This window comes from Stegodyphus dumicola, chromosome 4 (genome assembly GCF_044657685.1).
Source record: "Stegodyphus dumicola isolate Sdum_Otavi_A_Nest chromosome 4, ASM4465768v1".
NCBI classification, from domain to species: domain Eukaryota; kingdom Metazoa; phylum Arthropoda; class Arachnida; order Araneae; family Eresidae; genus Stegodyphus; species Stegodyphus dumicola.
The window spans coordinates 255,256,615-255,270,034 of record NC_140771.1 but is presented as its reverse complement, the minus strand read 5'-3'; the positions used below and the strand labels follow the sequence as shown (position 1 = coordinate 255,270,034).

Here is a 13,420-nt window from a genome sequence, read left to right as displayed (position 1 = left end):
TTTTCGCGTGCGCATTTTATGTATAATGGACGTATAAGCTAAAATTATCTAATTATCTATTTCAGTTAATGTTGATGATTGCGTTGTTCCTTAATTTTCGAATTGCATCCGGCTTATTATTTTTTGCAGACTGTAAGAGCAATTTTATAAAAGTAAGCTTAAACTTTCGATTATATCAAATAGAATTTCCGATATATATTTGTTAATATGTAAAGGATCTAAAGCGAAAGTATGTTTTGAAATCCGAAATCTGTTTATCATTTTCACGCTGCTCGGCGGCGGGCGCGTAATGAATTGGAAGTTGATTTGTCAGCACTATCCTTATCTTCAGCGCAGATGTTTTTATTTTATTTGGCTTATAATTCCTTACCAAATGTAGTATTTCATCTCGATATGCTCCGTCTTTGATATGATTTAAAACAAGTTCCTCGTCATTATAATTCGCTTCCGATAGCGAAGAAAAGTGACAGAGGTTATTGAAAACAAAAAAATTTCGATTGACAAATTAGTCGGTGTTCTTGACACAGCAATTATAGGACTTGAACGGCGGAACTTTGTAACTGAACAAGAAATTATGTCTGTTTAATAGAATTAAAGAGAAAGTATTATCACATGAAACGAAGCAAAACTTAAACAACTTACATTGAAAGAAATGTTTAATAAAGTAAACAAATAAATATTAAGCTTTTTCTTTTTGCAAATTTTGATACCCTTTAGATCATAATTGTTCTTTATTTCATAAATTACGGTTTCATATTTTTAATTTTAGAATTTCTGCATGCCATCTTACGAGATTTAAACTGATGATCTATAATCCGGAAAAATCGATAATCCGGAATCGCCGAAGTCCCGACGAGTCCGAATTAACGACTTTTGACTGTATACAATTATAAAATAAAAGAAACATATGTACTTACATTTTTTTGAGTAATTTAATCTCTTGTTTATTGATAAGTACCACAAAAAAAAAAAAAAAATCGAAATCATAATTGAATCGGATCTTTTAACCATCTTCATCTGTTATCCAAATATCTCGCACTTCATTGAAGAAGCAATTAGCGAGGTTTCCTCTAAAATTTTCTCTGAATGCTATTAACAATTTATAAATAAATCTTTGATTAGGAAAGACAGGTTGGCCAAAATAAAGTCTCAAAGGGCAATTTTTTTATTCCAATACGAATAATTCTTGGTAATTACCAATAACAACATTCGTCTTCGAAACGGAGATATCCATTCCATTTGAAATCCGAGGAATTCGAAGAGATGAATAATAAAATTTTAAAATGGCGCGGTAATGCACAAATATTCAGTAACCAATCAGGGAGCTGATTACATCACGCATAGAATTAAAATTATTTAAATAATCATTCATAATAAAATCATCTTAAAACAAATGCAAAATTAAATGTTATTTTAATATTTAACAGCCATAAATAATGTTTAAAACATTAGATTAAATTTATAGATATTAATAAAACCAATTACTTTTTAAGTAAGGTGACGTCATTGATTACATCATCCACAACATAAAATATTATAAACAACAAAATTTTTATTTCAAATAAAAATGTAAAATTAAATTGATTTTTAATATTTAGAAGCCATAAATAATATTTAAAACATGGAAGTTATGCATAATAAAACACATTATTTTTTTAATAAAATGACAACAAAGTATCGGTTACCATAAATAACTTATCCAGCAATGGGTTTACCATAAGTTGTATTACTCGCCAAAAGGCAAATCGCCAAAATCCGTGCAACCGTCTACCAAAGTAGCACCTTTTCGTTGATCTTAGACGGAAGATAGTTCGTGTGCGGCTGAGACCTAGTCAACATAGCTTACTTCACTTCATTATGGAGTGATATATGTCTGTTAGGCTATGCCAGCTACCATTTTGGGAGCTATTACCCGGGGATAGTTTCACACCATTGCTTAACCAATTATCGTAATTATAAAGCGCATATAAGACATTAGTTTCATTCACACACATGGAACAGGGCTTAAGCCATAGCCAGTCAGAGAAGGTAAATGTGAGAAATCGTCGATCAAGTGTCAGTTCTAATAAAACTTTTCTGTGACTGATCAACTGTTCTGGCATCTTGGCCTAGTACTGAAAACAAAGAACTTTTAAGCAAAATCCTGATACCAGTTTCAGTGACACAAGGTTTAGCTACCTAGCAACGAAGTTCAGCTTATGCCAGTCATGACAATAAAGCACTCACTTCGTAACATGTCATATTTGATGTTACGAGGGAGCGCTTTAACGGTTCAAAGACATTTTATGCCAGTGCACTGGTGCATAATGGTGGTCATCATTTAGCAAGATAATGCTAATTCACGACAGCAGACATTTCCAGGTAATATTTGAATGGTGTCACAATTTCCCTTGGTCTGTCGGATATCAATACCTGTCTTTAACTGAACATGCACCAAAAACATTTAAAAATATTGTAGAGACATTAAGTTATTTAGAAGCAAGAGACGTACAAAATGTGCAATGCCCTCACTGGAAGCATATTTCATAAATGCACATCTGTATAGCCAACATAGGAGTGGCTTGTAGAATGGACCAGTGAGCTACCAGTAATTATTTCTGTCATTTCACATGATCTTTGCCACGTTTTATGCAAGATGGTTGAAAATGTTTTGTCAAGACATTTTCTGTACAAAACAATTAAAGCATCATGCTTTTTTTTTTTTTTGAAAATTTTCAGCGTGAAGTCAGATCAAATATAAGCTATATATGTAAATAGTAGAAGTTTTGGCATTTTTATCGAAGTCTATATGAAAAAGATGAGCTACAATAATAGCTAACGCACAGTTTTGTTCAAAGTGAAATTTCCTAATTAGCATCCCTACACACTTAGCGTGTTAAATTTCACATTAATAATTTTTCACTCCTAAATGAATTACCTACAAAAGAAATACTCTTCAAACAGAATGAATTTACCTTATTCACAATGAATATATTTAATTTACTAACATATAACTTTTAATGTTAACAATCAGTATAATGAAATCATTCATATTATATATTTTGAATTTTACACTTTCAGAAATGAAAGGAATGCAAGCATTGAGATAAGAAAATACTAAATCCATTGCAACACTCCTGGTTATTTTCAGCTCAATTAAAAAAATATACACTTGAATTCTGTTAATCCACAGGTGTTAGTAAATGCATAAAATTCGAAGCTAATTGTAGCTTAAGTCATTTTCTCGTTATAAAAAGCAATAGAATGCCATGAACATTAATTCGAATATCCAGTGATTGATAAGTTTTACGAAAGTGAAATGTTGACGATTAAATAAGCTTTTAAAACAAAAGCACCAAGACATTTTCTACTAAAATGATAGTAGCATTTATATGGCATGCATTTATAACTGCAAAACAAAACTCAAAATAAAACATAAATAGTACAGTACAAAGTCTTTAATACGGACTTGTCGAGACTTCGGCGATTGCGGATTAGGGGTTTTTCCAGATTATAGATCATGAATTTAAATCTGGTAAGATAGCATGCAGAATTATAAAATTAAAAATATGAAACCGTAATTTATAAAATAAAGAGCAATTATGATCTAAAAGGCATCAAATTTTACAAAAAAAAAAAAAAAAAAAAAAAAAAAAAAAAAAGCGTTGTCACAATAGCAATAAAAGCTCACTAGTCTATTTCTGAAATCCCTCCCTTAGTAATGCACTTGAGAATTATGCTTGCCAGAACTCGAATATGTGTCAAGTATGCTTCCAATTACATCATGAAGTCATATGGAAGAGAGGAACAAAATACATTATAAACTCCCCCTTTCAAAGGATGACTGGAGATTAGGGAACCCAATTGCCAAATCCTGGTGGTGAGGAATTATTGTCCACCACTTACAAAGTTATTAGGATTTTTGATGTTGGAGAGTGAAAATGTGCATTGCCCTCGCTGGGACTAGAACATGCTTCCAATTACACCACGTAGGCATGCGGAAAGGAGGGAGAAAATACCTTATATATTCACCTTAAATATATAATATGAATGATTTCATTATATTTCTATGCCAGCCGAATATCCTCAAGCATTGCCATCAAAGATGATGATATATAAATATGTAATATTTCTGGACCTAGGTTTGCTTGATTCTATCCCGTTTTAATCATTTCTTCGTGTTTATCTTCTCACCGTTTGTGTCACATTTCATTACAAATAAACATTTTCCTAGGTGTGCCGACATTTTTTGATACACAATATATATAACATAAAAATAAATTAATTATCTTCTAATATTTTCAGAGAAGCCCATGATCTCATCAAATATGCAGCAGAACAAGGAGTGGAAGAAGCACATGATGTCTTACACAGAGTTTGCTCAAAAGGACATTGTAAACACTGATATTTCCCATATTAAAATACCCAGGCTATAAAGCAAAAGAAAAAAAAAATTCCTGTATTGAGATGAGTATTTTAATTTGCCTTTCCTAGGCTTTTATTGTTACTCATTAATAAATGTCATTTACAGTTTTTTCGAACTGTATTGATTTTTTAAATTATAATCAGTAATCTTGATCAGCCAGCAGATAATATTGAGCTTGAGGTCTTCTTTTCGATTTATGTATTTTATTTTTTAAAATGATGATATAAAATTTCCATTTTAAAATGGCTGTATTAACCAGTATTATTTCAATCTGCTGTATCTAAAGAGATACAATACCTGGAATACCTAAGAGCAAGCCAAAATATTACATCTTGCATTGTGGAATGTACTATTTTCGGTAATAATTTTGATATATTAAAATTACTTGTGTTTTAAAAAATATATATTTATTAAGAAATAGTTTTCAGATTACCTTCTATTTAATTACATGTGTACTCTGCTCAAAGAAAAATTTTTGCAAGTGCAAAAAATAGAAAGCTTGCGCTTTTCTTCGCAAAATCAATGGTAAATAAGCCTGAAGCATCCTGGAATCCCGTTTTATATTTGCAGATGAATGCAAATTTAGCATTGCATTTTTGGTTCTGATGGGTGTATAATTGTAGGAGGAAAAAATGAACTTAATCCCAAGACTAGTTGGAACAGTAGAGCATGGTGGTGGAGGTGTCCTTGTGTGAGGGTGCATGTTAGTATCAGAATTAAATAATTTAGCATTTATTCGTGGCATAATGTGAACCGTGCTCTTAATTCAAATATTTAAAAAAATAATTTAAAATTATCTGACCAATACTTAGATACTGGAAAAACTATTTTTATCAGGATAAGGATCCTAAGCACATGACCTTTAACGTTCGCCTTTGGTGTGTCTATAATTGTCCGCAAGTTCAGAAAACACCACCTCAGTAACCAGATTTAAACCTAAAAGAATATGTTTAGCCACTGTATACATTCCACCACTTTACCTGCTTGGAAACATTTCTGCCTTATGAAAAGATGCTTGAACATTACAGGAATTTTTCCCTTCCCATTTTGGCTTGTATATAGGTTTTAATTTTGGGGCATATTTTTGAAGCACTCTCAGCTTACACTTGAATTATATGGTATTTAAAATGTCTCCTCCTTATCAGGTTTTTTTTTATTTTAAACTGGAATAATAATTTCTTTTTTAACACAGCTAATTCTTACAGTATAAATTCTGATAATCATTGAGAATCATCCAGTGATTTGCTAGAAGTTTTCTCTTTGCTTTCCTTAACTTTTTTGGGGGGAGGGGTATTAATTATTCTTCTTACGTAAATAATCAATGAGGTTTTCCTTTTTTTGATTTGACCATGTCCAAATGACTGTCAAAATATGACTTCACGATTTCTTATTCCTCAACCACTGTGTTTAAAAATACAGTAAAGTTTGTGAAAATTTCAAAACAATTATGTACATGTTAGCAGCTCGCAACAATCAAGATATCAAATTGATGCTATGCTGTATGAAGAACAATCAAAACTGCTGAACGAAGTATTTGTGAACATCCTGAAAAATGTAGTAGCCTTCACCTAAAATAAACACTCAACAAAACATACATAATGGCAAATATCAAATTAAACGAACTGTATATTATTATACTAACTGTTCATTGTTGTAAATAATAGCTGGTCCATGTGATAAATTCTTATAAATTATTCACTTTAACCCATTTATTATATTATTATTAACAATTAATTGCATTGACAGTACTAAAACATGTAAAAAAGGGCACAAATGTGACCAACAACAGGCATTAAGATTTTATGCTGCATATTTTATGTTAAGAATGTGCCTGGTAAAAAAAATATAAGAAGTGTTGAATTGTCCATCACAATGGCTAATATCTTTATCCATTGTCACTCCATCATTAAAATTGATTTCATTACAGATAACTAGAATGATTGCATCAGATGCATATTTATTTATATGAAAGCAGCAAAGAAAGTATAGACATGTACATTCTATTATAAGCATCCTGATAGACTCATCCCCTCTTTGCATTATACAGAAATACTACCTGCTTTCCTAATTTGACTGAAGGTTCCGGTATAAAAATATTAATAAAAAAATGGGAAAATTGTTAGGTTTCTGCTTACTTTAAAGATAACGTTTTGTATTCAAACTGCATTAGTATGTTATAACAATCAAACTGTATTAGAATGTTACAAGTCAAGAGCATGAAAACCAGTTTTCCATCTCCCTAAAAAAATCGATATTTTTTCTCATAAATTTTCATGATATATTTTTTCAACAAATGGATATAATATCACAATATTTCTATCAATCTAGAAAAATATTTGGTTTGATTATAAGTGAATAAGGTTTTATTTTCCTTTTGCTGTAATTAAGTACACGTATCATCTGTGTTATACAAGATCAGATAATAAGGATTAAGTTTGAAATGACATATTCCAGAAAGCTCTATTATAAGAATTTTACTATTTTTAGGAAAGAGACAGAGAACCAAATTAAAAAGAAAATTTTAGGGAAGGACTACAAATTAAATTAAGAATCTTGTCTTATGTACAAACTTCAAATAATGCACAATATGTTAAAAATGATAATTATTTCAAAGCAAAAGAATGAAAAAGAAAGGAAAAAAATTACAATATGAAAATATTTAATAACATATGATACATAAATTCACAAAGTTATAAAATTTGTAGAATAACAACATATTCTTTCATAGATATAATAAGAAAATGATTCAATTTTTGATGACAGAAGCACACCAAGAAGAAATTGGCAAAAAAATTGGCATATGATTTCAAGGCCACTGCTTTTGCATGGCTGAAAATAAACACAAAATTTCATAAATTATTAAAATAATTAACAAAAGACTATGCCTTCTATAACAGATGAAAATAATTATTTAAATTCAATTATTATATATCATCAAAATTAAACACTTTTGAAATTTAAAAATACATCAAATAAATATATTCAATGACAAAAATTTTATGTATTAAGCTGATGGACTTAGCCTCTCTTCAGCTGATATATAAATACTATTTGCTTTCCAAACCTCCCTAAAGTTTCCAAAATGGAACATTAATAAAAAATAGAAATATATTTAGTTTAACCAAACACCTGCTTTAAAGTCTTCCATTCAAACTGTATTGGACTACTGTAACATAAATGGTCATGTGTTTCTAATCACTGAAAGAAAACCAGTTTGCTGTTGCAGGATTCATACACATTTCAGCACACAGAAATTAAGTACTTTTGAGGATCATTAATAAAAAAATTAAGGACCTATTCGCAAATGGGAGCTGAATAAATTCAGTTAAAGGTATATCTATGTGCCACCCAGACGGTACAGTGGTTAGGAGAGTCTGACTGCGATACCAAAGGACCCAGGTTCGAATCCTGGAGAAGGCATGGATGTAAAATTGTTGTCCCTTCATAGGAGATAACGGTGACCACCTATTAGGTGCCTCCATAATAAAATAACCACCACTTCTGGCCTTAGTAGTGGCCAATGCAGTTTATAGGCAAGTGCCCACCATCAGGAAAAAAATATTATCTACGCCTGAACTTCACTTTTGTAATACCATCATAAAGAAAAAATAGATCAGTAAGTAGGATACATTATTGTTAACTATAATTATAAAAAAAAAAAAAAAAATTGAGAATAAAATCAACTTTAAATAAAATTCATCAAATAGCACTGAATATTTTGCACTTACAATAGTTGGACATATGTGAAAGAAGATTAGAGACATTTTACTTATGTTTTACTTACAGCTAGCTTTATACTGATTTTTTCTTTTATGTCTCATACTTGATCATTCTAGAGATTTCGTAAATAGCAGATAAATTTTATGTCAAATGGCACTGGTTAAAATGAAAAGTAAAATCATATCAGCATTATTTGTAACCAAAGTTTGGCTGTTGCCACCACTGCTGCCAGAAAAAACCTGAAAGGCTGTATGTATAGTCTGCAAGATTTGAAAATTAGTTGTGCTCTGTCTGTCCGATGCAGTTAGTGTGTAGAGCTTCAAGGCAAGAACTCGCTTTAATATGCTGAGATAATTTTAAGGCTGAGCAGTTAGTTACAAATAATTAAATTAGGTAGTTAGATACTCTTAGTTATTATAAATTTACATGGCCACCATAAAATTTGATTTATTTTTTAAAAATGATTGTTAAAAAAAATCACCATTAAAATAACAATCTAATAACATTTCACAGTTTAAAATAAAAGTCATTTATGACATTGATTCTTAAACAATATTAGGATAATTACACATTAAAATCCACAAAATATTTGTGTTTTGTAATAACAACACACAGCAAAATATGTATGCGCCTTTTTAATTTGAAGCCTTCCCAAATATTTTAGCTAATTCATTTCAATTTCCTTCTCTTTAAGCATATTTTCTAACAATTAGAAATTGGTTTCAATATGCAAACCAATGTTCCCACTAATTTCTGCATGCTTTATCGCCAAACTTGTCAATCTATCGACAATGTACCTATGAGGTTTTGCATTATCTGGTAAAAGTTAAATACAGTCAAAAGTCGTTAATTCGGACACCCATAATTCGGAATGATCTATAATCCGGACATCAAAACTAAAACTTTCTGCGCATGCGCCGCGTTGACACATGCGCAGAGGCGTTCACGCGTGCGCGTAAGACCTTTTACGACTGCGCATATGAGTGTGCGCAAGTGCAGAATACGTTTTCGCGTGCGCATTTTATGTATAATGGACGTATAAGCTAAAATTATCTAATTATCTATTTCAGTTAATGTTGATGATTGCGTTGTTCCTTAATTTTCGAATTGCATCCGGCTTATTATTTTTTGCAGACTGTAAGAGCAATTTTATAAAAGTAAGCTTAAACTTTCGATTATATCAAATAGAATTTCCGATATATATTTGTTAATATGTAAAGGATCTAAAGCGAAAGTATGTTTTGAAATCCGAAATCTGTTTATCATTTTCACGCTGCTCGGCGGCGGGCGCGTAATGAATTGGAAGTTGATTTGTCAGCACTATCCTTATCTTCAGCGCAGATGTTTTTATTTTATTTGGCTTATAATTCCTTACCAAATGTAGTATTTCATCTCGATATGCTCCGTCTTTGATATGATTTAAAACAAGTTCCTCGTCATTATAATTCGCTTCCGATAGCGAAGAAAAGTGACAGAGGTTATTGAAAACAAAAAAATTTCGATTGACAAATTAGTCGGTGTTCTTGACACAGCAATTATAGGACTTGAACGGCGGAACTTTGTAACTGAACAAGAAATTATGTCTGTTTAATAGAATTAAAGAGAAAGTATTATCACATGAAACGAAGCAAAACTTAAACAACTTACATTGAAAGAAATGTTTAATAAAGTAAACAAATAAATATTAAGCTTTTTCTTTTTGCAAATTTTGATACCCTTTAGATCATAATTGTTCTTTATTTCATAAATTACGGTTTCATATTTTTAATTTTGGAATTTCTGCATGCCATCTTACGAGATTTAAACTGATGATCTATAATCCGGAAAAATCGATAATCCGGAATCGCCGAAGTCCCGACGAGTCCAAATTAACGACTTTTGACTGTAGTCCAAAAACCCTGACGCATGAAGTAAATTATTGCTATGTTTGAAAGTAAGTCAGATAAAGGTTTAAATAAACTTCTTACTTAAAAAAAAACTTAGAATATAAAGGCATGTTCTTATGCTAACAAAATAAACTACAGCTCATGGTGATGTAGTTAAACATAAACAGTCAAATTCAGACTAAAAATGTGGACTAGTGATCAATTTAATTTTAAGCTAAGCTGGATGAGCAACTCTATCGTCGTAACACATTCATATGCCAGCAGCAATAAAACAAAAATGAATAATTGAAAATAATCAGACCTGTTAGGAAGTAATGCAGCATGCAAGCCTAAGCCAGAAACACACTCTGTTTTACAATAAAAAAAACATCAGTTTAGAAACTAACTGATTTTGCATTCTGGCGAGGAAAAGGAAAGGGGAAGTTATAGTAAGGACTAAAATTATAAAACAACTGGTTAATTTACATAATAATAACTGTATATATCTTTGAAGAATAATTTTCTTTCTCTTTATGTATTCAGTTTCTTTCTTCAACACATTTCCTCTTTATTTTGGAATTTTTTGGATGCAATTAAAGATTTCTGTTATTCTAAAAAACTAAAGGCACAGAAAAGATGCTAATTTTATTTCTTTAGTAATAAGAAACATTCAGAATAAATATGAAATGATACATGGTAGGGCCCAGTTACAAAACCAATGTGGCAGAATTTTTAGAATTTAGTGACCAACCAAGCAAAAAATCTAGAAACAGCAAAACTTTTATAATTTAGGACAGACAATGAAAACAGAATATAGAAAGGCAATAGGCAGCAGAGTGACTCCACAGTGATTGCATTAGGTAGGAAAATGCCTAGCGCTAGCCCTGTGAATGATGAGTTGAGACATACAAGATGAATCTTTTAAATTGTCAGTTTTCAATTTCTTTATAAATAGAAAAATTCCTTTCTTTAATGCCTGTTCATGTGATAAGATTATAAGCACTTTTTGATATTTTCCACACATTTATTTTGAGAAAAGCAGAGAAAATAGAGGAAAGAAAAACATGTTAAGAAAAGGACTACTGTCAGAAGTAAAACATTCAAATATTATGTTTTAATTCTTCTTCATAAAATTCTCCAAAAAGTAAGAAATTCACCACAAACTCTCTGTAAAATACATGCATTACATGTTAATACCATCATGACATTTTTCATTTTTCATTGTCACATTTTTCTGGAATATTCTAGAATCTTGGTCTATGTATCTTGAATTCAAATCCTTCTAAACTTTCCAAGTTGCAATGGCTAAAATCCCAAAGAAAAATTTCTCTGAACCAACATATTAAGTCTTTTTTTCTCTTTTTTGGTAGCAAATCGATCTTTTTCCATTGCAATAAGATAAGTATATCCAAGCCTCATCAACTGTAATTACATATTTCCATTTCTCACCTGCCAAATAATTTTCATACAATAATCTGTACATAGTCTTATGCTGAGTCGGCATTAGGGATAAAAATCACGTTTTTTGTTTTGTTTTGATTAGCTTTATATCAGATTTTATAATTTTTTGTTCACAGTTCCTACAGAGCTACTTAAAGATTTTGCAATAGCTCTTTGGGGGGGGGATAGATTTTCCTTTAAAACATGAGAATGGCCACCATAAAATTTTATTTATTTTTTAAAAATGATTGTTAAAAAAAATCACCATTAAAATAACAATCTAATAACATTTCACAGTTTAAAATAAAAGTCATTTATGTCATTGATTCTTAAACAATATTAGGATAATTACACATTAAAATCCACAAAATATTTGTGTTTTGTAATAACAACACACAGCAAAATATGTATGCGCCTTTTTAATTTGAAGCCTTCCCAAATATTTTAGCTAATTCATTTCAATTTCCTTCTCTTTAAGCATATTTTCTAACAATTAGAAATTGGTTTCAATACGCAAACCAATGTTCCCACTAATTTCTGCATGCTTTATCTCCAAACTTGTCAATCTATCGACAATGTACCTATGAGGTTTTGCATTATCTGGTAAAAGTTAAATAGTCCAAAAACCCTGACGCATGAAGTAAATTATTGCTATGTTTGAAAGTAAGTCAGATAAAGGTTTAAATAAACTTCTTACTTAAAAAAAAACTTAGAATATAAAGGCATGTTCTTATGCTAACAAAATAAACTACAGCTCATGGTGATGTAGTTAAACATAAACAGTCAAATTCAGACTAAAAATGTGGACTAGTGATCAATTTAATTTTAAGCTAAGCTGGATGAGCAACTCTATCGTCGTAACACATTCATATGCCAGCAGCAATAAAACAAAAATGAATAATTGAAAATAATCAGACCTGTTAGGAAGTAATGCAGCATGCAAGCCTAAGCCAGAAACACACTCTGTTTTACAATAAAAAAACACCAGTTTAGAAACTAACTGATTTTGCATTCTGGCGAGGAAAAGGAAAGGGGAAGTTATAGTAAGGATTAAAATTATAAAACAACTGGTTAATTTACATAATAATAACTGTATATATCTTTGAAGAATAATTTTCTTTCTCTTTATGTATTCAGTTTCTTTCTTCAACACATTTCCTCTTTATTTTGGAATTTTTTGGATGCAATTAAAGATTTCTGTTATGAGATGTGACTTTAGATTTAATGAGAGCTGTACATACTGTAAACTTTGATGCTTTTTTCCTTTCACATTAATTATGTCACTTATTTTATGTGCAGAAGTATTAAACCATGCTTTTCACATCTTTTGTTTAATAACTGAATAAGAGTATTTCTCTTTAGACAGCACAAAATTATAGGCTTCACTAAACTGTTTATTTTTCAGCAAAATTTAAAAAAGAATATTTTTAATGCTGCAGACCATAATTAAACATTTCAATTTGATGGCAGTTACATTTGTATTTTAAAATTAATATTGAAATTCATGGAGAAAATCAAAATTGTTACAAAAGTGTGTAAACACTGTCTGTATATATAAAGAAAGAAAACGAGCCAGGTAGTCTTCGACTTACAACAATTCACTTTTATGACAGCCGAAACTAAGATAAAAAAAATTCAAGAAGCTGGATGTTATTGCAAAATATATTAAGCAGGGCGAACACTCAATTAGACAACAGTGCATTTTCTAATTAAAGAAATTGCTCCCAATTCCAATGAAACATCCAAATGAATACTGATTATTCATCTGTTATTTTTAATTAAAAACATCATTTATGTGATTTTATGTTTTTATTCCTGTTAACCAATTTAATAGAAGAATATATGTATTTTTATAAAATATGTAGGGCTTATGCATAGGTAAATAAATGTTATATAAGTTTATTAAATCTTAAGTTTGATTTCTACTAAACAAAAGCCTAATTTATAAAAATATTATTTAAGCTATGAAGAATACAACAATTCCCTGAAT

General features: G+C 30.2%; 2 protein-coding genes across 6 annotated transcripts in view; one reads left to right on the top strand and one right to left on the bottom strand.

The window, feature by feature from the left end:
* LOC118202128 (uncharacterized) overlaps positions 1–4,513 on the top strand; it is a 40,398-nt gene extending 35,885 nt beyond the window's left edge. Inside the window, exon 5 of the mRNA XM_085816232.1 lies at positions 4,285–4,513. Within this exon, the coding sequence (XP_085672358.1) occupies positions 4,285–4,384 (100 nt within the window). The 3' untranslated portion in view covers positions 4,385–4,513. The remainder of the gene's footprint in view (positions 1–4,284) is intronic.
* A 2,534-nt stretch (positions 4,514–7,047) lies between these two features.
* Positions 7,048–13,420, bottom strand: part of Alg-2 (Apoptosis-linked gene-2) — a 48,721-nt gene continuing 42,348 nt past the window's right edge. For all 5 annotated transcript variants that reach the window (XM_035357739.2, XM_085816230.1, XM_035357747.2 and 2 more), the window contains one exon: positions 7,048–7,234. In XM_035357739.2, coding sequence (XP_035213630.1) covers positions 7,088–7,234 — 147 coding nt within the window. In that variant the 3' untranslated portion in view covers positions 7,048–7,087. The remainder of the gene's footprint in view (positions 7,235–13,420) is intronic.